The sequence below is a fragment of the Ostrea edulis genome, chromosome 4, assembly GCF_947568905.1.
Source record: "Ostrea edulis chromosome 4, xbOstEdul1.1, whole genome shotgun sequence".
Taxonomy (NCBI): domain Eukaryota; kingdom Metazoa; phylum Mollusca; class Bivalvia; order Ostreida; family Ostreidae; genus Ostrea; species Ostrea edulis.
In genome coordinates, this window is record NC_079167.1 from 14,467,980 (window position 1) to 14,495,752 (window position 27,773).

At 34.7% G+C, this 27,773-nt stretch overlaps 2 protein-coding genes and 1 long non-coding RNA gene across 30 annotated transcripts in view; 1 reads left to right on the top strand and 2 right to left on the bottom strand.

Moving 5' to 3' along the window:
- The window catches only part of LOC125668045 (DBH-like monooxygenase protein 1 homolog), a 40,072-nt gene that overhangs the window by 9,789 nt on the left and 2,510 nt on the right, over positions 1–27,773 (bottom strand). The window contains exons 3-6 of the mRNA XM_048901780.2: positions 6,591–6,723; positions 6,396–6,494; positions 6,093–6,275; positions 4,863–5,023 (exon numbers count right to left, since the gene is read on the bottom strand). Of these exons, the coding sequence (XP_048757737.2) occupies positions 4,863–5,023; positions 6,093–6,275; positions 6,396–6,494; positions 6,591–6,723 (576 nt within the window). The remainder of the gene's footprint in view (positions 1–4,862; positions 5,024–6,092; positions 6,276–6,395; positions 6,495–6,590; positions 6,724–27,773) is intronic.
- LOC125668046 (uncharacterized) lies at positions 698–27,773 on the top strand. Of its 28 annotated transcripts, none has more exons than XR_007367408.2 (12): positions 698–2,225; positions 3,670–3,704; positions 3,857–3,971; positions 17,106–17,162; positions 18,172–18,258; positions 18,647–18,696; positions 19,565–19,651; positions 21,863–21,941; positions 23,191–23,254; positions 23,938–24,000; positions 25,807–25,859; positions 27,250–27,773. XR_007367408.2 is itself a non-coding variant. In XM_048901785.2 (7 exons), the coding sequence occupies exons 4-7, from the start codon at positions 18,652–18,654 to the stop codon at positions 27,375–27,377; spliced, it is 315 nt and encodes a 104-aa protein (XP_048757742.2). In that variant the 5' UTR covers positions 3,871–3,971; positions 17,106–17,162; positions 18,172–18,258; positions 18,647–18,651; the 3' UTR covers positions 27,378–27,773. The 28 variants fall into 28 exon arrangements, 7 of the variants coding, with proteins under 7 accessions (XP_048757742.2, XP_056017997.1, XP_048757743.2 ...); XR_007367411.2 differs by having other exon boundaries at positions 698–2,100; XR_008802242.1 differs by having other exon boundaries at positions 698–3,704.
- Positions 10,576–12,740, bottom strand: LOC125668047 (uncharacterized). The gene is made up of 2 exons (XR_007367424.2): positions 12,603–12,740; positions 10,576–12,372 (listed from the first exon to the last, which is right to left on the bottom strand). It is a non-coding gene; the product is annotated as an uncharacterized LOC125668047 (long non-coding RNA).

The following is a 27,773-nucleotide window of genomic DNA, read 5'->3' on the forward strand; positions in this document are numbered from 1 at the left end:
CAAGCCTTAATATATTGTGCGTTCAATGCGCGACGTATGGCGCGTTTCATTTTTGAAATGCGAGTGGACTTGACTTTGATAGTAAGCTTGTCGTGTTCACCGAAAAATTTACCCAGTATAATGGATATTTTTAGACGGGTTAAGTTGGGATTTTTCAATATCTATCAAAAATCCTAAATCCTCTGATGTTTGCAATAGCTGGCTTTTCTACGATATATTTTTCAGGTGCACCTTGCAAAAAACACAACAAAAAACCTTCTTAGACCAATGCTTCTAAAATACATGTACTCCAATACAGGTCTGACCGTTTTTGCAAAGAAGTAATTCAAACCAAAGGGGAGAACTTTCTACCAGTAATAAACATTAGACCAACTAAATCCTAAATACTCTCTATCTAAGGGGTGGTCTGGGATATGGTGAAAATCGTTTAAAATATCTAAAGATATTAATTTGTCAAAGACTTATTCAAGATCTCTCACATCTTCATTTTTATATCTAAGAGGTCAGTAAAATGAATCCAAGTTTCTCAAGCCAATGATTACCCTATGTTTACCATTTCGCTTTGTTACATATGGTACACAACCGAAAAGATTCAAACACTCAAGTTTTTCAAAATTAAAAAAAATACACCTTTGCATAGTTACATGAAATTTTTCTTTGAATTTTGCTCTTAAAATAGAATTGTTGTGCATTGAACAAGGAATGATTTATTTTAGTTCGAAGCCACTAAGAACTACGTAAAATGGTTGTCTCATTCCCTCAAAGATTCACTGTTTAACAACATATAATGCACCGCTCTTGTTCCAATGTACACTAATTTGTCCTCAAGTCACTCTACACATTAGATTGAACGTTTAGAATGTCACTGTCCGGCAAATTGTCGTTTGGTCTTCTTCTTATAGGGAACTGTCGGCGTGAGAAACGATCGATTGTATCCGGTCCGCGGGATCCGCCCCGATAATACCATCGGTTGTTGGTTTAGCTGTTGCTGCCAGGAAATCGGTCGACTGTAACATCTCAAGATAAGCAGCTTTAAGATTGGAAGTGGAGTTTTTGTGGATTTTAAGCGCTGAAAAATGTGATGTTGTCGAGTCGTAGTGATCGAAATGGATGCGTACTCGTCTCACATTTGAGCCTGGTTTATCAAAAACAATTGTTCGAGTGTCTCAGCACTAATTCTCATCACGTGCACACTTGTAGAGAGTAATTTTACTGACGTCTCTGCGAATCTAGCACATTTTGTCGGAACATGGTTACCTGATTGATTCGCCGGCTGGATCCCTTAACGTGATTCATATAACTTCAGTTCAAATGGAAGCTTTATTCTATTCAAAGTCTTTTTCTAATGTCTGAAACTCACCCTGGACTACACCAGCGGCACGTGCAAACGTGGGACTGTTTTATTCAGTGCAACCAACGATGGAGGCCCTACCACGTGACGGACCATAATCGTTTGAAATATTACACACAACCGGCTCGGGAATTAATTCGTGTAGTTATTTGCGGTGAATGTAGAATCAGTCCTCTCTAGAACTTGAAACCCTCTGGTAATAATTTGCAAAAGATCCACTAGAGTTATTTTCTCTCCCATTGCAAAAGGCGTTCTTGCTCAAGGAATGAAGAAGAAAATAACGTCATTAGCGATACGTCATCATTTTTGTCTGAATATGACGTATCGCTGATGACCTTTACATGTGTAATTCTTCATGTGACTCCAAATCCTTTGCAAAATGTCAGTACTGTATGTTATACGTAAACCTGCTTATCTACATTTACTTATGGGGTACATCAGTACCGCATCGTACACTTGTCCGCTGTGTCAAGCGTTGAATATGATTTCTCAGCTGCGCAATACCAAAATCAAAAAGCCGTGTGTGCACTATAATAGGGTCTAGACAAAATCTTGCAAGTTGCAAGAAATATTGGATTATAAGACAAGGACCATGCCCGTTGGATTTTGTACAACGCACGGAACTCGTGAAGGAATTCTAAGGAAATTGCAGAAGGAATTGAAAGACATTGCAAGGCACTCAAGCGCTGATATCGGAAATAGTTCGGGTCTCGCATCACTGGAACGGTCGAATTTCCCGTTGAAAAATCGTAATTAGTCACAATCATTCTCGCGACAGCTGCGAGACCTGTAAAGGCTCTACAATGCAGTCTACTTTCATTTTTTCCCAATTAGTTCTAGGTGTACTGTTAGTTTCCTCCAGATGCCAGACGAGGTATTTTATTCAAAGTTTGACTACAAAATGGTAATGACAGAAAATGGTTGCAAGTCGTTCTTGTAATTGCTGACAGGATTTGTCTTTAGTAATAGAACCTTGTCCGCGTGTTTCCAAAGTATGTCCTTCATATGTGTTTAATATTGCACAGATAGATTTTAAGAAAAACATTTGAACGCTAGTTTAGGATTTGGGATATACTGAGTCAGGACTTTACAGCATTAAGGTGTTCAATGTATAACGAAAGTAGATTGCACAATTTTAGATGATTTAAATCAAGATAAATGTTAAATAATGATGAAAGTGAAATAAACCAAATTGATATGGATGGTAAATGATTGAGAACTGATATTTTTGTACTTGAAACATTTTGGAAGTTATCTGCCCTCGATGAAATTAAGAAAAATAGAATTTTCTAGAAAATATCTAAAGTAAATGATTAGTTTTATTTTATACTTTTGTAAAGAGAAAGCTTAGGTAACTTTTTATCAAGAGATTTGTATGAAAATACTATTTCTTTTAGAAATATTTTAATAAAACATTCTTTCCCCCTAGATTTCAATGTAAAATTTAAAGTGAAATATATCAAGCAGTAATCAAAATTTAGTAAATTCCTATGGTGGATTATTTTTATTTGATAAACTCGTCAAAATGATATCACATTTACAACAACAAAAATCACACCATTCGTTTATTAGATATGAAATATGATCGTTATACATTGAATACATGCATCCTTTAAAAATGAATTTATATGTAGATTCTGAAATAGCCTTCGGGCGAAATGTTAACTCATCCTTTAATAGGTCACAGCGTGGGAATACATCATTTTCAAGCACTGATCAGGGGCGGATCCAGGAATCGCAGTTAGGGGGGGGGAGCAACATTATGAGGCAGGGGTCTGGGGACCCAGGGGGCGAAACCCCCGGAAGCTCCTGGATTTTATTGGGCTTGAAATATGTCTCCTATGTAGTCATTTTTACTATTTTCTGTCATTTTTAATATGGTGAAATTAATAAAATGACGCAAATTTTAAGGGTTTTTGAAAAAAATGTAAGTTTTCCCCATTAAAAGTAATTAAATAAATCAAAAGATTTTGACATTTATTTCTCCAAGGGTGAAAGAAATCATCATTTCTTTTATCGTTTTCATTTTTCTAAAGAAGAGACCAAGACTTACCTTAGATTTGAAAATTTTAGGGGGGGGGGGCGCCGACTGCGCTCCCCCCATAAATCCGCCACTGATGATTATAACCCCATCACTGGTGTTATTTGCCAGTTTTGGAGGATGTCGCCTATGTTATTTGGCCCAAAAGAAAGTCCTCCACAACTGTTAATTGTTCGAATCACACATTTCATTTTATAAAGTATTTCTGATAACGGTTGGATTACATAGAGTGGTTTTCAAAATTATTTCTGATATTTGGCTTGGCAATTTTTTGCAGATCAAAGGCGTTATAAAGGAGCTCTGAAATATGAAGTAAGATTTTCATTCATTGTTTTACTTTTTTATCAAGTATTTTATATTTCGGCAAATCGGTGTTAGCATTTTAAAAATCCACTTCTTGCCCACATATTGTATGTCTGTACATGTGTTTCCATATGAAATCATCACGGCAAAAGTCATTTCAGTTTTACCCTACCGTGACAAGTAGTGTTGATAAAACCGCATCTCGCAGTTTGTATAAGTATCATACGATCATCATGGTTAGACCATCTCACACAACATGAGAAGAAAGAGGAAGAGGTTGGTACATCCAAATTATTCTGTTAGCCCATGTTAACCATAATCATATTGTCTGTTTCTGTTTTATCTAGTTACTGATATATTGCATCTCCAAATACCTACTTAGATATCACTAATTTAAAAAAAACTATAGGAACTCTTCATTTTTGGGAGATAAAATATTGCACCGTGGACATCATCATTTGAACGGAAAAAGTGATAGTTTATTTTAAGGAATTTACATACTAAGTCGGTAAGTAATTCAGCATTTATAGTGATACAGATTTCGTTCAATAGTCAACTAACTTATTTGAAAAGAACAGCAGTGTCAACTAAGTGAACATTAATTGTTAGAACCGTCCGAAGCTGAAAGTAAATTTATAGACATGAATTATGACAATCTAATTAAAATCAGACTTCATAGATTTGCGCCGTATACTCTGCGTAAGCGATTGTGAGCGTACCTTCGGACCTGATTTTAATTAGATAGTGAATTATGAAGGACTGCACCGAGATTCGGTGAAGGCATAAGTCCAAATATTCAGCTGAGATTAGTCCTTAACCTCCGAAAAGCACTTCAGCTTATACATCTGGACAAGTGAGTAACATTCCAATTACTAATAATAAAATCAGTGCATCGCAGATTCCATGTGGCGACATCTGCTAACGGGGTGTGTACTGGTTCTTGATTTGGGACAATTTTCATTACCTGTAAGTGTCTTAACTCATGTGACACCAATACGTATCATCCATTAATGAATTATATCAGTCTTTGTAATAGACTAGATCTTTAGCATAAATTACATGTAGTTATCCAAGCATATGTATAGACTTCAATTATTGTGAACTAAAATAATTTGTTTTGTTCCCTCTTGCTAAGATATATTTTGTTAAATGTTTTAAATGTAGAACCTGCATCATCACTCTTCTGAATCCTTTGATTCCTATCCGAAATCCGGCATCTTTGTTGGTACATTGTCCTGCAGATCCTACCGTCCACGCCCCAAACAGTTTGTTGCAACTGGACAGACCCATCTGACACGATTTTGGCTGACTGATCATTTCTTGCTTTTCTGAATACGGTAGACAAAAGAGTGCATTCAATGTCTTCACCGTCTTTCTATATATATGGTAACGCAATACTAAATCAGCACAATTAAAAGCATAATTCAAAAGATTTCAGAGTTAATCTAGGTATATTCTTTCATAAAGAAACGGCAGTTGACGTGTACATACGTCTCTTGATTATACAAGTTATGGATCAATCAAAACTTCAGCTACCTATGTATATGTATGGTAGGTCCTTTTAAATCCCAAAACAGGATACCGACATATCTTAGGGTAACAGAAGTTTAGCTTTTCTTAGAGTTGTTTCTCATTCTTAAATTTGTAAATCCTTTCAATGCATTTAAATAAGATCTTTATTTGTATGATATCTCTTTCATATAAAGTCACTATTCATTAATTGCATGAATTTTTTTTTTAAAATAATAGATGCTCTTTATGTTTTTCCTGTTTTTTGGCCTTACATTATCATGTTTACCTGTTCTTGGCCTTACATTATCATATTTACCTGTTCTTGGCCTTACATTATCATATTTACCTGTTCTTGGCCTTACATTATCATATTTACCTGTTCTTAACCTTACATTATCATATTTACCTATTCTTGGCCTTACATTATCATATTTACCTGTTTTGGCCTTACATTATCATATTTACCTGTTCTTAACCTTACATTATCATATTTACCTGTTCTTGGCCTTACATTATCAAATTTACCTGTTTTTGGCCTTACATTATCATATTTACCTGTTTTTGGCCTTACTTTATCATATTTACCTGTTTTTGGCCTTACATTATCATATTTACCTGTTTTTGGCCTTACATTATCATATTTACCTGTTTTTGACCTTACATTATCATGTTTACCTGTTTTTGGCCTTACATTATCATGTTTACCTGTTCTTGGCCTTACATTATCATGTTTACCTGTTCTTAACCTTACTTTATCATGTTTACCTGTTTTTGGCCTTACTTTATCATATTTACCTGTTTTTGGCCTTACATTATCATATTTACCTGTTCTTGGCCTTACATTATCATGTTTACCTGTTCTTGGCCTTACATTATCATGTTTACCTGAATCACATCCATACAGGAGTGTATGATGCATCACGTTCTCGTTGTCAATGACAGGTGTCGTTGCTATGATATGATAATCACCATCAGTTGCGATCGGAAGATCAAAGGTCATGCAAAAATAGTTCGTCTCTGTATTGGGAACCGATGTTTTGGGAAATCTGATGGTCATATTTTTCACATCTATATGTTCAAATAAAAATATTAATTTTTTTTAGAGAACAAGACGTAAGAGTAAATGCATTTGAAATATTTTTAAAGTGATTGTTGCATTCCATTGAATAGAAAAAAGCAAAGACTGACCCGGACTTTTTATGGCATCGCACTTGAAACTTTCCAGTTCACAATTTATCCAAGAATTTTTGGGGCGGCACAGGTCACTATCGTATGGCTCACAGACTCCTATTGGAACAGTCACAAACATTGTCATCTATTCTAAATTGCTTTATAAAGTTGTTTTTTTTTTAAAGTTCTATTATTTGTCATCACGTCTTTTACCTGGATGTGAAATTCCACGATCCGTTTCAGGAGAAGAGCCCTCTGTCCACGTACAATTTGGATCACCCAGTTCCTCTCCGTTTGTCCTTCCGTCCTCGTCTGAATCTTTGTTACAAAAATCCTTGGTCCATTTCTGTCAATATAATGGAGGCATTATATATGTATATATATATATATATATATATATATGTGTGTGTGTGTGTGTGTGTGTGTGTGTGTGTGTGTGTGTGCGTTTGTAAGCGCCTGAATCACGCTACATGAGTATGAACACACACCTTTTATCCCACTACATTTTTTCTTCCCACTACATGCACCCGTGTAGTGGGAAGTATTTCGTTCGGAAACGTTAACTCTCATCACACTCGATTCAAAAAATATAAAATAGTCATATGTGTCGGTTTCCGGTGTGTACGTGAATTTTGTCACACACAACTACGAGTCCAAAAGAACAGTTTACACACTTAGCTCCATTGCGTTAAATGCGCATGCGCAATGAGAATTTCCTGTTTAAAGATGGCGACAACTGTTCTCAGTAAGTATAATATTTACGTTGGTATTAGGGAATTATTTCGTTCTTTTCTAAAAGAGAGTTGTGGTAGAAGGCTAAGAAAAGGTCAGTCATAACAATTAGAGTTTAGAAAGAACTAATAGTGACGTCACATGAATGCTAAATTAAATATCCAAGGGGATATTTCTTGGTTAAAAAGTGTCTATTTTAAAATCAAGATTTGTTATTATAAATCTGACATTTTATTATCATCACTTAAATTTATTTAATTACGGACCTGAATTTCAATAACTTTAGACCAGAATATTCAAAAAATCATATTTGTATAATCGACAAAATTAGTAAATCTAAGACAAAAATACAACTAGTGCAATTATATGGACAAGTAGATATTCATTTAAAAAATAATAAGCAAGAAATACACACTGGCAAATTAATCTCTTTTACACTGACATTTATCGTGATTTTAATTTTAAGGATTGATAGAATATAGAAGCTAATGCAGATCAACTTTTCTCAGAAAATATGTCATATTCACGAGGAAAGCGTGCAATAAGTGTTTCCAATTTATGTGATTTATTATGATGTCTTTTCCTTTCTTCATTCTAATTGTTTTGTTGATCGTAATATAAATCTGGAAAAAGAAGCAAATTGTCCCAGGCAACCCTTTGTTTGTAATAAGGGGCTACTGAATAGATAATCCTTTGAGGAGAGACTACCAAAACTCATAAGTCACAAGCTCTGGCATAATTTTTGCAGGCCTTCATTTGTAGTGATTGGAGATTAATTGATTGTTAGAAATAATTGGAAACTTGAGAATCAATTAATAAGTTATTAATTCCCTTTGAATTTCAGAGGAGAAAAATTGTGGTGAGAGAAATGAGAGAAAATAAACTTTTTAAAAAGCTTTTAAGTGCACTTTGTATCAGTTTGCATTCACTTATTAAACTATCATGCAGGGTTATAATACAGATGTTCAAATGATATATTTAATCAATTTCATAATTGATAATAACAATTTATTAATTTGCTAGCAGATAATAAAAAATTTAACTGATTAGCAATTATTGGGGATCTTTTCAATCAGATTATCAATTTAATCAATCAATAGGTACATTACTTTGAATCATGGTACTATAATGAAAGATTTTTAAGCAAAACAATGACTATGTTGATATTGACTATGATATTCAAGCAACTGCCAAATACTTTCCCGATTATTATTAATTTGTGTAGAAAGAATGTATCCATTGATAATAAATTTAGCAAACAATCAATCTAATGCCCATTGTGAATTTAGCTGCATAACTGTAGCTTTTGTTAAGTTAAAACACTTGCAATTTATTGCACACAACACACAAACCTGTACAATGTTGGACAGTATTTCTATTATTTCCTAACATGCACAAACATTGAAGACATTTCACTACAACCTCGGAAAGTGAAGCATGTTAAATTTACATGCAGACAGACAGTAGCATTTCTACCTGTAAACAAAACCATATAATTTCTCATATGAAAATATGAACTTTTGAAATATTGTGATGGTCAAAAGTAAATACATGTAAATCCAAAAATAGAAATACTGTTTGGCTTTAAACAAAAATATAGATTTTCCCACTTTGCTTCATGATCAGGCAGATGCAAAGGGAATGTAAATACTGCAGCACGGTGTCTTGCATGAGCAAGCAGTCTGTCAGAAATACCCGATTTTTTTCCTTAATTGATATTATTTGTATATCTATTAAACTCATTTCTTTACATTTGTATAGCTCTTATCCTTGGACGAATTTGGCTCCACTTGTTTGGCACGCTGTTTTTGGCTATATTTAGATCTAAAACTTCATAGTTATTTCGGATTTCAAACATTTCGGTTGAGCATCACTGAAGAGACATTATTTGTCGAAATGCGCATCTGGTGCATCAAAATTGGTACCGTATAAGTTTTACATTATGACCCTGGGTCGAGGCCTCTGCTGGTGGACTGTTAGTCCCCGAAGGTCTCTACAGCCCAGTAGCTAAGTACTTCGTTACTAGCTTGAAAATACGGATGTATATGTAATTGCTGTTATAAAATTTAGAAATTCATTTCAAAATTAAGGATTATCTCCCTCATGCATAACTCTTATCCTTGGACGAATTTGGCTCCACTTGTTTGGCACACTGTTTTTGGCTATATTTAGATCTAAAACTTCATAGTTATTTCGGATTTCAAACATTTCGGTTGAGCATCACTGAAGAGACATTATTTGTCGAAATGCGCATCTGGTGCATCAAAATTGGTACCGTATAAGTTTTACATTTTGTCATTTTTGGTTATTTTCCGTAAATACATTTCGCGGGTTTTTGAGCTCATGCACCAGCGCTTAGTATATATACTACTACTGGTCAGTGTTCAGGCAATGCGAGGTTCGTTACAAGCAACAAAGGTCGCTTTTGTATTCTGTGCCTAAATAGCCTTCCCTCCCACCCAGCCCATTTTCAGTTTTAAATTCATTGGTGATTTTTCAGCTTTGTCAATTTGATGTTTGCTTATTAAAAGCGATCTTGTAACGAACGGAGCCAACCTATTAACTTTTTCTGTTTTGTTTTATTATCAAATAGTCGAGAAAATATTTATTTTCGGACGAGGGCACTGAGGGAGAAAATAAAGGGACATGGACACGATTTGAGCTGAAAATTTTCAAATTTTATTTTTTCATTTCTAATGTTTAGAATGCTTAAGTAAGGTATTTCTAATGGTCAGCAAAAATTTGAGTGTCAGTTGTCAAAGTACATGGGAGATGCAGAGCTCAAAATTCTTTGTAATAAACAAGGCTTGTGCCATGTTTTTGTTTACATAGGTTGAATATACTAGTAAATGTTTCGTTTAAAGCAGATAATTCTGAACACAATTAAATACTTTCTAGTGTTTGGCATCTCATTTTGGTTTAAACATGCTATTTTCTATTAAGCTATCTATATGTAAACAAAAATATGGCGCAAGCCTTGTTTACTTTACAAAGAATTGTGAGTGCTGTATCTCACTTGTAACTCAACAACTGCTATTCAAATTTTGGTCGACCATTAGAAATACTTTTGTTAAGCATTGTAAACAGTAAAAATGGAAAAATGAAATTTTAAAATTTTCAGCTCAAATCGTGCCCATGTCCCTTTATGATGTACTATTTCTAAATAAATATTTCTGATTACAATCATCAAATTACCTCAAATTCCATTTCTTAAATTCTCATCAGTACTATTTTTAGACAGCAATCCCAATCATGCGACACTCATATCAATGTCCAAAACAACCTGGTTTGTAATTGTAATTCCGGATGAATTTTAAACAGCTGGTAAGGGATGATTTAGAAAGCGTGAAACCTCCCTTAAATATAAATTCCTGATATATGTTCTTATTTTCGTTGCCATAATCAAAAAATGAAATACCTTTTTAGTGCCAGTATGTCACTTTGTAAAAAAGAATTCAAAATAAAAATAAGTATTTACATATTTAATATCAATCATATAATAATAATTAATGAATATTACATAAAAACTAATGTATACATAAACGCTCTTTCCTTCTAGTACATGTTCCCTACATACAATGTTTTATTACAGCTGAGTGCCAATTTGGTCAACATGTCAGGGATCGAAATTAACTTTTTTCACTACTAGCAAATTTTAGCTAGTGGATTATTTTCCAACTAGCAAAATTAAGCTTTTACTAGCATTTTTCAATCGATTGCTGTTTTACAGGAATTTAAGAAAACAAACATGTCTTTATATCAAAATATAGGGGAAATCTTTTAATATCTTCTTTAAAGTGCAATAATGAAAATAAGATTGAGAATTCTTTCATTTAAAATTTAATGAATTATCAGGCAACAAGCATGGTGCATGGTGAGGGTCATAGGGTACACTTGTGCGGTGTACTCGCTGTCCAGAGATCTACTACCTATTTACAACATCATGTGGTTTGAAATCTTGGAGACTGTTTGCGCCAATTTAAACAATATGTTCAAAACTTTTGGAAATTTCATCTAAAAAATTCTAGTGGAAAAAAACCCCCGCGAACGCGAAGTTTTGGGCTATAGAGTGAAACGATGACACTAACTCAGTCATGTGTTGTTTCATGAAGACATGGACGAAATCAACATGCTTGCTATTTAAATCAGACGTCACTGAGACGCCCGAAGTGTGCTTGAAGTAGGACTGACTGAGATGACCTTGGCCTTAGTTATTTATTCGATCCACGTTTACTTTTTCAATACTTGTATATTCATTCTGTAAAGCGTTTCTATGCACAAGACAAAATTATTGTAAACTTCAAAGTACAGCCAATAAACCGCGAAAATCCGGAAAAAAGATCGTGTTTTTTTTTCACTCGCAAAAAGTTGTGATCACTTGCGATTTTTTACTCGCAATTTCAATTTTAAACTCGCATTTAGCGAGTATTTCCCCTTAAAGTTGTTGCCTGCATGTTTTATTGCTTATCCTGATTGACAGCTCTATTAGTTGGAACTGATCTAGTGTTTGCTTTCTTCGTTTCTTCTAAAACTGGGTTTAGCATATGAAGATTTCTCTAAGTCCACCCAACGTGCCAATCCTTGTTCTCAGATGACTACAAACCCCTGTCCACAACTCACATGCATTACACATAATACTTTACAACAAGAGCACTGTCCAAAATAAAATAAAATTCTTATGATGTGCAATGGGTTTCAGGTATATATACTCATGTAAAAAAAGAAACTGTTCAGTGTAGCTAACTTTTCATAGATAATCGTTGATTAACTCACTGAAAACCACGTATATCAGCAGTTGGTCTGATTTCTTTTGCAAGTTCAAAAATGTGCTTTTTCATAAACCACTTAGCAGTTTAAAAAAGCGCAAACTGCCCAAACCCAGTATATACTTGGATGAATTAGATACTGAATTCATTCCTTAAATAGATCTGAATAGAATTGTTTTCAGGTCACATGTTGCCTCTCTTACGGAATACATTCTGTAATTACAAGAATTTCTGCTTGCACCCGAGTCTGTTTCACTTGAATTGATCATTGTTCCAGGAATGTCCAGTTCTGCCAAGAATTCCAGATAAAGACTGCACTGTATCCCGGTTGCCTTTCAAAGATGGTCAGGGTACATGTAGCCACTGTAGAAATTCATGACAAATTACCATTTCACTTAAACTCATCATTGTTCCAGAAATGCACAGTTCTGCCCAGAACTCCAGATTTAAAGACTGCATCCCGGTTGCCTTTCAGTGATGATGGGGGTACATGTATCCTGTCGAAAGTAATGACAAATTACCATATAGTCAAAACTAAAATATCCTAGAATAAGATAAAATTAAGTCTGGTCTATTTTGAAATCTTATAGGCAAAGAAAAATTGCTTTTAAGAATGTCTGATACATACACTTGATATATTGTAATCTATCTATCCTGCTATCTGGTCATGATATTCAAATCTTAAAAGTACGTATTCCAAAGTTCTGCATGTTTACAAGATATTTACCTTACTCAGCTGTTACTATCAGTATCACGGTCACCATCCCTTTGTCAGTTTGTGATGGTTGGAGCAAAGACGCATTGGGCCCAACATATCTGGGCATGAAATGTAATTCCTTGAGTAAATACCCATCATGTATGATCAATCTATGCTCAGAGTTTCCAATTCTAAACAACAGGGCCTCCGACGTTAATTTGACCTCGATCTGCATTCACTTCCTGTGAAAGTGAAAGTAGCCCCGTAGGCACCGAAATCATGGCTGCTGCATGCTGGTGAGTGAACTGAACTTAGTGAACATGAGCAGCATTGTGGATCGGGACTAATCAGAATTGTAATCCTGTATATTGAAGTGTTGTATAAATCACCATAATCGTAAACAATGGAGGTTATTTGTTTTATCAAAATTAACATGATTAAGTTTGGAAATATGTTGGAGGTTAACAGGTTAAACCTTTTTCCGGGTAGCATATACATATTAGTATTTTACTTCAACAGTTCAATACTTGTATCTATGAATACATAACAAATTGCAAATTTAGTGTAATTTCAATTAGTGAGAGAGTGCAGGACTTTGTCGCAAAAATCAATCCTCTGCTGTCATAGTAAGGCTGAATGGTCAGATATTTTATCAGTATTATAGTCTGTATATGTATGGGCAGTGATGGTTCTGTCACTTCTGCATAATTTCAAGGTACGTGGTGGGTACAGTAATTTTGTGGCGGTGTATGGCTGGCATCAGTCCCTAAACTACCTTGTAGAAGTATGTTAGTCTAATGTTACAGCATCTGTCTTGAAGTGTTGGTTGTTTGAAATCTCTGAATATTGCACTGATACATTCTGCTACTCGGTTGGTATGGTCAGAGAGATAACTCTTGCTGCGATGATTTGGACTCTCTCAATGTTGCTGATGTCCTTAGTGTAGTAAGGATCCCATACAAAAGATACGTACTCTAAGATAGGTCATATAAATGAGATATAGGTATTGCGTCGGCTTCCTTTGGGGCAGTTTTGTAGATTTCTTCGCAGATATAGCCTAGGTTTGAATCAGCCTTCTTGGTGATGTTAGAAATTTGTGTTCCCCGCTTTAGGTCTTCAGATGGTAATTCCTAAGTACAGGTTTGATGGAACTTGTTGGAGGATGGATGAATGTATTTTATTTGGTCCTGCCAGTGTGCATCATTTTTTTGTAATAAACAGAGCCTTTAACGATATGAGATATGTAACATCTGCCCCAACCCCTCAATCCTCCCCCCTTCCTCACTTGACAGTGTGTTTGACCCCCATTCTATAGTCAAACATGCATACATATAGAAGAGTGTAGATATTTTTATCCACCAAACAGTTGAACTTTTTTATAAGTTTAAACATATTGTTATAATGTTTTAATTTTTAATTCCAATCTTGTGTTTCTGATTATACTAGTTGAATACCTGCACAAGCACGAGAAATCACACTTTACACATAAATAATGACAGTGTAAGAGAAAATAAAACTAATTAATGCAGTATTGAGCTATTTCACCATGGATTGAACAATATTGACCAAGCATCAAACAACTATGCAGTAAAAGTTTAGAATAAAAAGAATTTCTTATCTTATGAAAATAAATCACAGATCCAAAGAATTAAAAATATTAATTTAACATATATACAGTGATTGGGATAAGCACGCGCCCTGCACCATAGTCGCATTAAATAAAAAAAATGGCGCATAGAATATTGAAGCATTGCGCCGTTGTGGCGCACATCGTTGATATACCTAGTTTGAGATTTTCCCCACTGACTTCATAGATATACGAACTTTTCAACTTTTGAGCTGATCCCCCACTTAATCTTTATCGATTAATTAAGTGCTTGAAAAATCTTTATCGCTGTTAATGCTTTAGTAATAGTACAACTTTACGTTCTTTTAAGCGCAAGTATGACTTAGATTTCCTCGTGTCTAATCAAACAGTAAAAAGTTATCTGATTTGTTCGTTAAATTGCAATTTTAATGCGCACTGACTGGAGATTCCACGAAAAAAAAATTCTTAAGCCTGACAAAGGGTAAACTGACTTTAATTTTTTGCCTTAATGATCAGCCAATACTGGCAGGAGCAGAAGGAGACGATGACGCGGACAATCACGATAAGAATCCTTACTTTAATAAAACGTAAATTTAACACAAATAATAAAACTAAAGTTATCCACGCCGACGGCATTACAGTCTGTCAGTAGTGTTTAGATTATAATTTATTGGTCTCTCGGACTTGTCATTTTAAAATGTCTCATAAAAATTTCAATATGGCACATTCATTTTAGAAATGTCACATTGACAATAGCTCGTAACGTGCCATTGTCACATTAAGCAATTTACTTATCCCAATCACTGATATATCTATGTCCATGTAAATCCTTCAATTAACAATCGGAACTTCCGTGTTAAGGGTTATTGATCAGTAAGGGGTTCTTTATCGTGCCAGCACCTACCGTAGCATGGGACTTTAGTTTTTAAATGCATTATCAAAGAGACCCACAATTTGAGCGCTTGGAGTAGTACTGTATCTGTTGCTTTGTTTATTTTTAAAAGTTTATTTTACTAATAGATGTATTTGAAGTTATAAATATGAATAAAAGAAAAAAACGTGCATTAAAAATGTTCTTTTCATGGTGAATTTGTGTCCATTCCATGGTGAAATGAATATTATTTATACGAAACTCTGTTTAGCTACCCGAACATCTGGAAATTTCCTTTAAAACTAAAATTGTGGATAGAAGATACAAATTCGCGCATTTTATAGATTTAACAATTATCGCATCCTAATTCGCTCAATCCTATGCATACTTTAAATCAATTTCCTATTAACATATTCACTATTAACAGATTTATGTAATATATTACTATATGTTGTCATCTCCAAATGATTTAGATCCGCCAAAGCGTGTCCACCACTTTACTCTCATTTTTGCTATTTCGGGGTAGTTTATCGAAAATGAAAGTAGGTTTTCAATTAATTTCACAATAATTGCTGATCAGGTAGAATTCAATTATAGTTTATAGGGACATCATCTCATATGTGGTTGAAATTTTAAACATGCAAGCAATAGCTCATTTGCAAGCATTTCTTAGTTTATTGGCAAAATTTATTCATGTATAAGTATAGATATCTGCTATCTTATAATTGGTCGACTACAAATGAAAACATTTCAGTTGAGAGTGAAAGTTTCGGTTATGTGGGGATCTTCAACAAATTATCTTAGTTTCTTGTTTCATGTTCTATATCATATGCATAGTAGTTTATCAGGCTCAGCTCTAGCTGATACACATGTCATGGACAAAGTGAGACAGCATCTGGAACCTAGGGCTGCCTTGTGCTCAGAGCCAAGATATCTCTATCCAGGCCCATCGTCAAGGACCTATCTCGCCCTTAAATTTGAAATCATAAATTTTCCCATTAATTTTGTATGTAATAAAATACATTTATGAATTAACAATGCGATAATCAATAAATAATTTTTCGTAAATAATGCAAAATAGTAATATTTAGTCTAATACCTCCTCTTTTCGCCAATCCCAGTAAAGTTAAATGTATTATGTAATTCCCTGTTCCCGTTTGTTATAAAAGGGAAGGAAATGGGCCAGTCCTTTGTGAGGTTCAATACAGGTTCATTGTGAACAGGTTTGGCACATAAAAGAATCCAGGGCTCAACATTAACTTTTTTTCCTACTTGTCCATTTGGACAAGAGACAAAGATATTTACTTGTCCGAACTTCAACTTCACTTGTCCGAAAATTTTTCTATAAAGGATCTAATATCGTCAACTTGAAAACTGTATTTAATTTACTTAATATATAGTCTATTTTTATACCTGCTTGATTGATTTTTTTAAAATCTTATTCTCTTGATAAAAACAACAAACGCATAAAACAAAATTTTATCTAGACTTCCCATCTTGAATCAATGACTTCGTAAGATCCGTGGATGCATTCTCTCACCAGAGGGCGCGCTACATTGTGGAGCGTAGCGTAACGCCCTCTGGTGAGAGATTGCCATGGATGATTGAAAGTAGTACGCAATAAGTGAACACCAATCCCGATTGAGTATGACTCAGCTAGTTTACATAGCGATCGAACTTCATTTTCCATGCATTTTACATGTACTTTCGACTCTCAACTACCGATAAACTTTTCACAAAATTGTTTGGAGACTTCTTTACATAAAAAAGCACTTGTCCAATCGGACAAGTGCCCATCAATATTCACTTGTCCGAAATGTTTTTCCACTGGTACCGGACAAGCGGACAAACGTAAATGTTGACCCCTGGAATCCCCACTGCTTAAAGGCCATAAGTGCCTAAGAAGGGGTCTAAATCCCTGACATTTGACAATATGTGTATCAATAGGAGTGAGATATTATTGAGTGGGATGTGCAGCGGTACTCACACAATTATTTTCTACTAGCCTTTCTTAACATTTCATGCTTCTAGTTGAAAACCATACTTCAATTTTGAGTAATTATACTTCTTTCAGAAGATGAATCATGATGATCCCTTTGATCTCAAAAAGCCAAAGAAATCAGAGAAAAAGGTATGAAACAGTGTGTTTAGTTTTCTGTATAGTGTTTTATGTGTGGTAGATGGCCTGAGACATAATTGTACTCGTATTTAGATATCCCGAATGCTTTATAGGATTTTACATAATAGCTATGCATATTGCCAAATATTTGACATATATCACTGTTAATAATCTGATCAGAAATCTAGTTGTGACTTTTTCCATAAAGCAATCTTCATTTTGTGTGACTATTTTAGGCTATAAAAGTAATCTATTGTTATATCTGTTAATATGTTGAACATGTAGATTCATTATTTTATACTTTGAAATTAACTTGGCAATGTATGTTTATAGCATAGTAAAATCACGAGGATTGTCAAGAAGATCATTTTTGCATTTAAAGAGTTACTTACAAACTTGAGTGATGCATTCTATGTTGCCTATTTGTTTTTGGTTTTTTTTTTGTTTTTTTTTAAATCTCTGTACTTTTTTCAGATGTAATGCTAGCATAGACTTATAAATTTTACCTTGTTTCTTATGAAAATTTTCATTGAAACTATTCAAACATTGTACACTCAGGTATGTGGTTTCTTAATGCTTGTCAATTATCTCATATGGAGATGTCACCAAGACCAGTGAAGGGCTTCAAATTCAGGCCTTTGCTCAGCCATTAAACAGTGAGGGTTCTTTAGCATGCCACACCCACTGTGACAATGGATATCTGTTTTTAAAGTCATCTCTGAGGACCTGTGACATTCACACCTGATACCAAGCATTTGGCTATGGAACTGTCACTACCTGTTTTAATGACTTAGGTTTGTCGCGGCCAGGATTCAAACCCCGACCTTCCACATGTGAGGCGAATGCTATAACCTCTAGGCCACCGTGGCAGTTTGTGTTTTGATACTACCTGAATGTCACTACAATGTTTCGTATAAGAATCTATGTGTATACTGATATGTGTGTCTTAGAAAGAGTGGAAGAAGGAGGTAAACATCAGGATTCACCTGAATTTCAAATTAAAGTACTCTTTTACTTTCAGGGAAAATGTCCTAGCATGATGAGAAAATAGGAAACAGTGCTATTGCCTCACATAGAGAAACCAGTAAGGAGAATGATGCATTTTCAGGTATTAAAAGTTAAATACTTCTTGCTGTTATCAACAATGAGAGAGAGAGAGAGAGAGAGAGAGAGAGAGAGAGAGAGATCCTTTACTTTAACAAGAATACAACATTTGTAATTTGACACTACCTGAATGTCACTACATGTGTGTTAGAATCTATATATATATATATATATATATATATATATATACTATCGTGTGTCTTAGAAAGTGGAAAGAGAGAGGAGAGAGAGAGCATCTTTTAATCCTTTAGTATAACATGAATACAACTTGTGTGTTTGGACACTACATGAATGTCACTACATGTGTATAAGAATCTATGTGTATTATAATTTGTGTGTCTTAGAAAGAGTGGAAGAAGGAGGTAAACATCAGGATTCACTTTTACTTTCAGGGAAAATGTCCAAGCATGATGAGAAAATGAGGAGAATGATGCATTTTCAGGTATAAGAAATTCAATACTTCTTGCTGTTAGCAACAATGAGAGAGAGAGAGAGAGAGGGGAGAGAGAGAGAGAGAGAGAGAGAGAGAAAATTATCCTTTAGTTTAACTTGAATTAAAAAAAATTACATTTAGACCTGAATGTCACTACATGTGTGTAAAAATTGTTGTCATTTTGAAAGAGAGGGAAGATGTTAGAAAAGGAGAGAAAGAGGGGGAGAGAGAGAGAATGATCCTTTAGTTTAACTTGAATTAAAAAAAATTACATTTAGACACCTGAATGTCACTACATGTGTGTAAAAATTGTTGTCATTTTGAAAGAGAGGGAAGATGTTAGAAAAGGAGAGAAAGAGAGAGAGAAAGAGGGGTAGAGAGAGAGAATTATCCTTTAGTTTAACTTGAATTAAAAAAAAATTACATTTAGACACCTGAATGTCACTACATGTGTGTAAATTTTTTTGTCATTTTGAAAGAGGGAAGATGTTAGAAAAGGAGAGAGAGAGAGAGAGAGAGAGAGAGAGAGAGAGAGAGAATGATCCTTTAGTTTAACTTGAATTAAAAAAAATTACATTTAGACACCTGAATGTCACTACATGTGTGTAAAAAATTTTGTCATTTTGAAAGAGAGGGAAGATGGTAGAAAAGGAGAGAGAGAGAGGGGGAAGATGGTAGAAAAGGAGAGAGAGAGAGAGAGAGAGAGAGAGAGAGAGAGCATCTTTTAATCCTTTAGTATAACCTGAATATGACTTGTGTGTTTTGACACTACATGGATGTCACTACATGTGTATAAGAATCTATGTGTATTATAATTTGTGTGTCTTAGAAAGAGTGGAAGAAGGAGGTAAACATCAGGATTTACTTTTACTTTCAGGGAAAATGTCCAAGCATGATGAGAAAATAGGGAACAGTGCCATTGTCTCACTTAGAGAAGCCAGTGAGGAGAATGATGCATTTTCAGGTATAAGAAATTCAATACTTCTTGTTGTTAGCAACAATGAGAGAGAGAGAGAGAGAGAGAGGGGAGGGAGAGAGAGAGAAAATTATCCTTTAGTTTAACTTGAATTTAAAAAAAATTACATTTAGACACCTGAATGTCACTACTGTACATGTGTGTAAAAAAAAATTCATTTTGAAAGAGAGGGAAGATGTTAAAAAAGGAGAGAGAGAGAGAGAGAGAGAGAGAGAGAGAGAGAGAGAGAGAGAGAATTATCCTTTAGTTTAACTTGAATTAAAAAAATTACATTTAAACACCTGAATGTCATTACATGTGTGTAAAAAAAATTCTCATTTTGAAAGAGAGGGAAGATGTTAAAAAAGGAAAAGGAGAGAGAGAGAGAGAGAGAGAGAATTATCCTTTAGTTTAACTTGAATTAAAAAAAATTATATTTAGACCTGAATGTCACTACTTGTGTGTAATTTTTTTGGTCATTTTGAAAGCGAGGGAAGATGTTAGAAAAGGAGAGAGAGAGAGAGAGAGAGAGAGAGAGAGAGAATTATCCTTTAGTTTAACTTGAATTAAAAAAAAATACATTTAGACACCTGAATGTCACTACATGTGTGTAAAAAAAATTGTCATTTTGAAAGATTAGAAAGAAAGAGAGAGAGAGAGAGAGAGAGAGAGAGAGAGAGAGAGAGAAATTATCCTTTAGTTTAACTTGAATTAAAAAAAATTACATTTAAACACCTGAATGTCACTACATGTGTGTAAAAAATTTTGTCATTTTGAAAGAGAGGGAAGATGTTAGAAAAGGAGAGAGAGAATTATCCTTTAGTTTAACTTGAATTAAAAAAAATTATATTTAGACCTGAATGTCACTACTTGTGTGTAAAAATTGTTGTCATTTTGAAAGAGAGGGAAGATGTTAGAAAGAGAGAGAGAGAGAGAATTAACCTTTAGTTTAACTTGAATTTAAAAAAATTATATTTAGACCTGAATGTCACTACTTGTGTGTAAATTTTTTTTGTCATTTTGAAAGAGAGGGAAGATGTTAGAAAAGGAGAGAGAGAGAGAGAGAGAGAGAGAGAGAGAGAATTATCCTTTAGTTTAACTTGAATAAAAAAAAAAATACATTTAGACACCTGAATGTCACTACATGTGTGTAAAAAAAAAATTGTCATTTTGAAAGATTAGAAAGAAAGAGAGAGAGAGAGAGAGAAATTATCCTTTAGTTTAACTTGAATTAAAAAAAAATACATTTAAACACCTGAATGTCACTACATGTGTGTAAAAAATTTTGTCATTTTGAAAGAGAGGGAAGATGTTAGAAAAGGAGAGAGAGAGAGAGAGAGAATCCTTAGTATAACAAGAATACAACATTTGTAATTATACCCCCCGCAACAAGTTGTGGGGGGGGGGGGGGGGGGGGGGGTATACTGGAAAATCGGGTTGTCCTTCCGTCTGTAGACGCAATGGTTTCCGGACTCTAAAGCATTATCCTTTCCACCTACCGTCACCATATCATACATATGGACTACCCATGGGATGAAGATGTTCCCTATCGATTTTGGGGTCAAAAGGTCAAAGGTCAAGCGCACTGGACATCGAGGTAGCAATATGGTTTCCGGGCTCTAAAGCGTTATCCTTTCCACCTACAGTCACCATATCATACATATGGACTACCCATGGGATGAAGATGTTCCCTATCAATTTTGGGGTCAAAAGGTCAAAGGTCATGCGCACTGGACATCGAAGTAGCAATATGGTTTCCATTTAAATTCTTTAATGGCTTTTTTCATCGCATGGAGATGCTGTGTTCCTAGATACCTTTTGGATCATAATACTGAAGTTTTACCTATTACCTACACCCTTTGGGAGATTGGGGTAAGCGGGGGGTATTCTTAGTGAGCATTGCTCACAGTACCTCTTGTTTGACACTACCTGAATGTCACTACATGTGTGTTAGAATCTATATATATATATATATACTATATGTGTGTCTTAGAAAGAGTGGAAGGAGAGAGAGAGAAAGAAAGGGAGAGAGAGCAAGCATCTTTTAATCCTTTAGTATAACCTGAATATGACTTGTGTGTTTGGACACTACATGAATGTCACTACATGTGTATAAGAATCTATGTGTATTATAATTTGTGTGTCTTAGAAAGAATGGAAGAAGGAAGTAAACATCAGGATTAACCTGCATTTCAAATTAAAGTACTCTTTTGCTTTTAGGGAAAATGTTCAAGCATGATGAGAAACTGCGCCATTGTTTCACTTACAGAAGCCAATGTTGAGGATGATGCATGTTCAGGTATAAAACAAATTAATTACTTCTTGCAACTACAACATTAAAAATGAGAGAGAGAGAGAGAGAATCAATTTTTGTTATTTTGACACCTGATTGTCACAACATGTGTGTAAAAATTGGTGTTATTTTGAAAGAGAGAAGAGGTTAGAAGAGAGAAAGAATCAAATTTTTTTGGCACCTGAATGTCACTACCTTAAAATTGGTGTCATTTTGAAAGAGAGAAGGTTAGAAAATGAGAGAGAGAGTGAGAGAAGCAAGCATTCTTTAGTATAACATAAATATTTCCCTTCACATTTTGATTGATTAAATATTGTTTAACGTCCCTCTCGAGAATATTTCACTCATATGGAGACGTCACCACTGCCGGTGAAGGGCTGCAAAATTTAGGCCTATGCTCAGCGCTTACGGCCTTTGAGCAGGGAGGGATCTTTATCGTGCCACACCTGCTGGGACACGGGACCTTAGTTTTTGCGGTCTCATCCTAAGGACTGTCCCATTTAGTCGCCTCTTACAACAAGCAGGGGGTACTGAGGACCTATTCTAACCCGGATCCCCACGGGATTTTTACATTTTGAAGCTATCCATGAATTTCAATACATGTGTATAAGAATCCAATGTATATAATGTTCTTTATCACTTAGAAAGAATGGAAGAAGGAGGTTTACAAGATAGAGATAATATGCATAACTATAAACTTTCTAATGTGTTGTCTTTCAATAGAGGTGTGTATTGATCAAGATTTTCCGATACGATACAATACAATATTTTCTGATGCGATATCTGATATATTGGATTTACAATGTAGTTAAGCATTTTCTGAAGTAAAATATCAAAATTAAAAAAAATGAAGTGGTTTAATATCTTTTATTTCATAACAAAACAAACAATGACAATTAAAGTCTGAGGAAACACCAATGTCACAATGTAAAAGCGGGGCTTAAAGTCTGAGGAACCTCTGATGTCACAATGTAAAAGCGAGTATTAAAGTCTGAGGAACAATCTCTCACCAGAGGGCGTTACGCTACGCCCCAGTGAAGCTTGCGTAGCACGCCCTCTGGTGAGAGAATGGTCTGAAGAATCGTGTTCCTGTTAGAAGCCATTTTTAAATTATGAACTTCGATCCCAACTATTAAAAGGGCTATTTTTAAACCCGACATATCGTATCGTCGAAACACCATATTGTATATCGCTAGACAGGCGTATACCGGTGCATTTCGATATATTGATATATTGATTCACCCCTATCTTTCAGGGATATTGCAGTCAATGACTGTGATTCATCTTATAATGCAAAAGTTGGAGATACGCTCCTACAGGTATGAGCAGAATTTATAATTTGTAAATGAACAACACATGAATAAAAGTTGAGAGAGAGAGAGAGGGGGGGGGGGAGCAACCTGCTTCAGGATTTCAGGAATCTTAAATCTATATCTGTATAAGAATTTTTTAAATGTAAAAAGAGTAAGAGAAGAAAGTATACATATTAAAAAAGTATGGCTGCATTTGTAATATCTCTGTGGAATTTCAACGCAAATATCCTGGCATGGATTGGTTTTTTCAGACAGTGACACTGATGCAGAAGATGTGAAGGATTATATGCTTTTAGGTATGAACAAAGTTGTGGTCAACTACAGAAGAAAGACATCAGAAATGGAGAGAGAAAAAAAGATCTCAGTAAAAGAGATCAGCTTGTATTTCAGACATTCTTTTCTGTAAATTTTGACACTTTACCTGATTGTTACTACATGTGTATAAAAATCCATGTCGTTTTGAAAGAGAGAGTGAGTGATCGACTTGACAAGGAATTCACTTGACAAGGAATTGGTGTTTAGCGAATAATGATGAAACCACAGTACCAATAATGATTCATCACACTTGTCAGAAAGGTCTCTTTTATATAGTTTATACTGACAAAATTTTGGTCTGGTTTCCAACATTGCAAACATTGTAATACGGAATATATAGCTTTAAATCAATTTCATTTATTTATTTTTTTTAGTGAAGGACCCTGATTATGAACCAGACCACTGCTCCGACAGTGATTCAGACTCTCTAATTGAAGGTAATTATCTCTTTAAAGTCATTTTCCCCTGTACTGCAGTACTCAGCAATTGAAACAGAACAATCTTATATACATATATTTACATTCACTGAATTTTTTCTCTTATATTTCTATTGAAATTGACATTGCTTTCATCTGGAGCAATGAAAGCATGTTTGTTGCAAACTTGTTGGATCCAGTTTTTTTGTACCATCTTTCTGTGTAATCATTACCAAATATGGGGCGTCATCAAGGTCAAAGGGTGCGTTGGCTGTTCTGTTTAACGTAACAAATGGGTCAATTATATGATATTTTAGTACTTCAATCTAGTTTATATTTGAAAACAATACAACAAAATATAAATATGAACAATGAAATGTCTTTCTTTGTTGCTTCATCGGGTGATGAAGGTAGCAATCATTGCACAAAAAGTTTACATAACCCGTTTACACGGGTTATGAATTTTTTTTTTGCAATGCTAGCTACCTTCATTACCCGGTGAAACAACAAAGAAAGCATTTTATTGTGTAAATAACTTGTTAGCTCACCTGAACCGAAGGTTCAAGTGAGCTTTTCTGATCAACATTTGTCCGTTGTCTGTCATCGTTGTTGTAAACTTTTCACAATTTTATCTTCTTCTCATGAACCACTGGGCCAATTTCAACCAAACTTGGCCACAAGCATCCTTAGGTGAAGGGCTTTCAAGTTTGTTCAAATGAAGGGCCATGTCCCTTTCAAAGGGGAGATAATCACAAAAATGCAAACATAGGGTGGGGTCATTTAAAAATCTTCTTCTCAAGAACCACTGGGCCAGAAGAGCTGAAATTTACCTGAAAGTTTGTTCAAATGATGGCTCCCAGGGGTAGGATGGGGCCACAAGGGGGATCAAAGTTTTACATACAAATATATAGTTAAAATCTTCTTCTCAATAACCACTGAGTCAGAAAAGCTGATATTTACAAGAAAACTTTCTGACATAATGCAGATTCAAGTTGTTCAAACCATGGCCCCGGGGTGTAGGATGGGGCCACAAGTGGGGGGGGGGGGTTCAAAGTTTTACATACAAATATAGGGAAAATCTTTAAAAATCTTCTCAAGAACCATTGGGCCAAGGAAGTTGACATTTACATGAAAGCTTTCTGACATAGTGTAGATTCAAGTTTGCAAAAATCGTGGCCTCCAGGGGTAGTTGGGGCCATAATAGGGACTAAGGTTTTACATGCAAATCTATATGGAAAGTCTTCAGATATGGACCAAGGTGACTCAGGTGAGCGATGTGGCCCATGGACCTCTTGTTTCTGCAGTGTTCGAAATTAACCATAGACCGAGTCTATGTCAAATGACACTGGTCTATGCCAATTGTAATTGAGATAGACCAAATTGTCCATGCCGATTTCTCGGTCTAAAACAATAGAGTTATCCCAAAAGTTGACTTCTGATAAACGTTATGAGGAAAGAAGGACATCGTTATGGAAATGGAAAGAAAATATGCTTTCTAAGTACATTAAAAGTAAATGACAATGTTTTAAATTTGTGGGTTTTTTTTTTTCAATGTTGCGGTCTATGCCAATTTCATTAGGTCTATGTCATCTTGTTTTGGCATAGACCAATGGTCTATACCAAGTTTTAAACCAATTTCGAACACTGTTTCTGGTTGTAACACCTATTTGTTTGGGTAAAAAAATATAGTTTATACTTGCACGAACATTTCACACTTAAATATATATTGCTTTCTGGGTTTTAAAGCATAAGCTGCCCCAATACAGTTTATACTCATATAAATCAGGTAGCTTTTGTATTTATTCCTTGAATGTTTTTTGTCAATAGAAAACCAAGATGATCTTCCTGACAGTTTTAGGAAAGTGACCTCATGATAGAAGGTAATTGCCTTTCATCTTCTTTAGTCTCACACCTTGCACGGAAGAAGGGGATATTAAATTGGATCTTTCCATTTATCCATCTGTTAGTCAACCAAGGGTTTTTCAGGTGATATCTCAAGAACTTGGAATAAAACTTTGTAGGTGTTATCCTCATGACTTAAGAACGGCCTTTATTTTTAGCTCACCAGAGCTGAAATCTCAAGTGAGATTTTCTGATCGCCTGTTGTCCGTCATCTGCCCATCTGTCTGTAAACTTTTTACATTTTAGACTTCTTCTCCAGAACCACTGGGCCAATTATAACCAAACTTGGCCAAAAGCATCCTTGGGTGAAGGACTTTCAAGTTTCTTCAAATGAAGGGCCATGTCCCCTTCTAAGGAGATACTCACAAAAATGCAAAAATAGGGTGGGGTCATTTAAAAATCTTCTCAAGAACCACTGGGCCAGAAAAGCTGAGATTTACATGAAAGCTTCCTGACATAGTGCAGATTCAATTATGTTAAACTCATTTACATAACTAATAAATAGAAAAAAAATATTTTAAAAATTTTATCCGTAAGAACCATTAGGCCAAAGAAGTTTACATTTGCACGAAAGAATCCCGAGATAGTGCAGATTCAAGTTTGTTAAAATCATGGTCCCCAGGGGTAAGATGGGGCCGAAGTAGGTAGTCAAAATTTTACATGCAAATATATTATATAATAGGGAAAATCATTAAAAATCTTCTGAAAAATCACTGGGCCAGAAAAGTTTATGTTTACATGAAAGCTTCCTGACATAGTATAGATTCAAGTTTGTATAAACCATGGTCCCTGGGAGTAAGTTGGGGCCACAATAGAGATCAAAGTTTTACATGCGAATATATAGGAAAAATCTTTAGAGACTCAGGTGAGCAATGTGGCCCATGGGCCCCTTGTTTTTAAGTCAAATGCTTAAAGGCCAATGTTGTGATGTTGCACAGTGTAGAAAACATGTAGTTTGTGGATGATATCTCAAGTAGCATATAAGATCTTTGCAAATTCCTTATATACCAATAACAAATACCCATTATTTTTTATGTGAACTACTTAAGTCATATTATCTTACTGGACCCTAATGAGATTTTGGCATGAAACTGCTGATTTTTGAAAAATACCTAAATGTCCTACGCATGTCCTACGTCCTATATTATTTTCTTGTTCAAAGTTTCTAAATGATGTCTCAAATAGTATTTGGGGTCTTGGTTTAAAACTTTGCTTGTACTTTAAGTTTTCTTATTACAAATAAAGACCCCTTTTGTAATGAAGGTCTTGATCAAAATAAAGGTATAGGAAATTGTTTCATGAAGTAAAGAAAGTAAAATTCTATAAATTTGCTTGCTGTACTTGATAGTAACAAAGTTTATATTATAGTTTCAGAATGTCCTACCATTGATCCTGGAAGTGAAAAAGTATCTGATAGTGAAGAAAGCTACAGTAGCATAGAGAGTGAAAACTATCCCATGCTCTCTAGAAAGAAAGAAAAAGACATTTCTTTTTAAGCCATAAGGTGTTCCCAAAAATTCAATTGGAAACTTCAACAAACTGCATGCCTGCTTTTTTGTGATAAGATGATTGCTAACATTGCAAGACATCTTGAACTAGCACACAAAGCAGAAGTTGAAGTAGCCAGGGTTTTAGCTTTCCCCCCAAAAAGCAAAGAAAGGGGATAAATGAGGGAGGAACTTCAAAGTATTAATGTGTGCATTATGTATAAATTTATTTGATGTAATCACTAGTAAAACCGATTTTGCTTAATATACATTTTTTTCTATGCACTGCATAATTATGTAGATGCAATAACTGGGACTTAACATTTGAAAAGAAGTTGTTTGTGATTGTTTGCAATTGTACTATGAACCTGTAAGTTACATCATTAAATATAATGCTAGATTCAA

Bases quoted from the DNA above. Each gene is read 5' to 3' on its own strand.
- LOC125668046 (XM_056162019.1), top strand. From the start codon at position 18,556: ATGTGTATAAGAATCTATGTGTATTATAATTTGTGTGTCTTAGAAAGA. The intron at 21,942-23,937 runs GTATAAAACAAA...TATTTTTTTTAG, and splicing joins TGAGGATGATGCATGTTCAG to TGAAGGACCCTGATTATGAA. The intron at 24,001-27,249 runs GTAATTATCTCT...TTTATATTATAG, and splicing joins TTCAGACTCTCTAATTGAAG to TTTCAGAATGTCCTACCATT.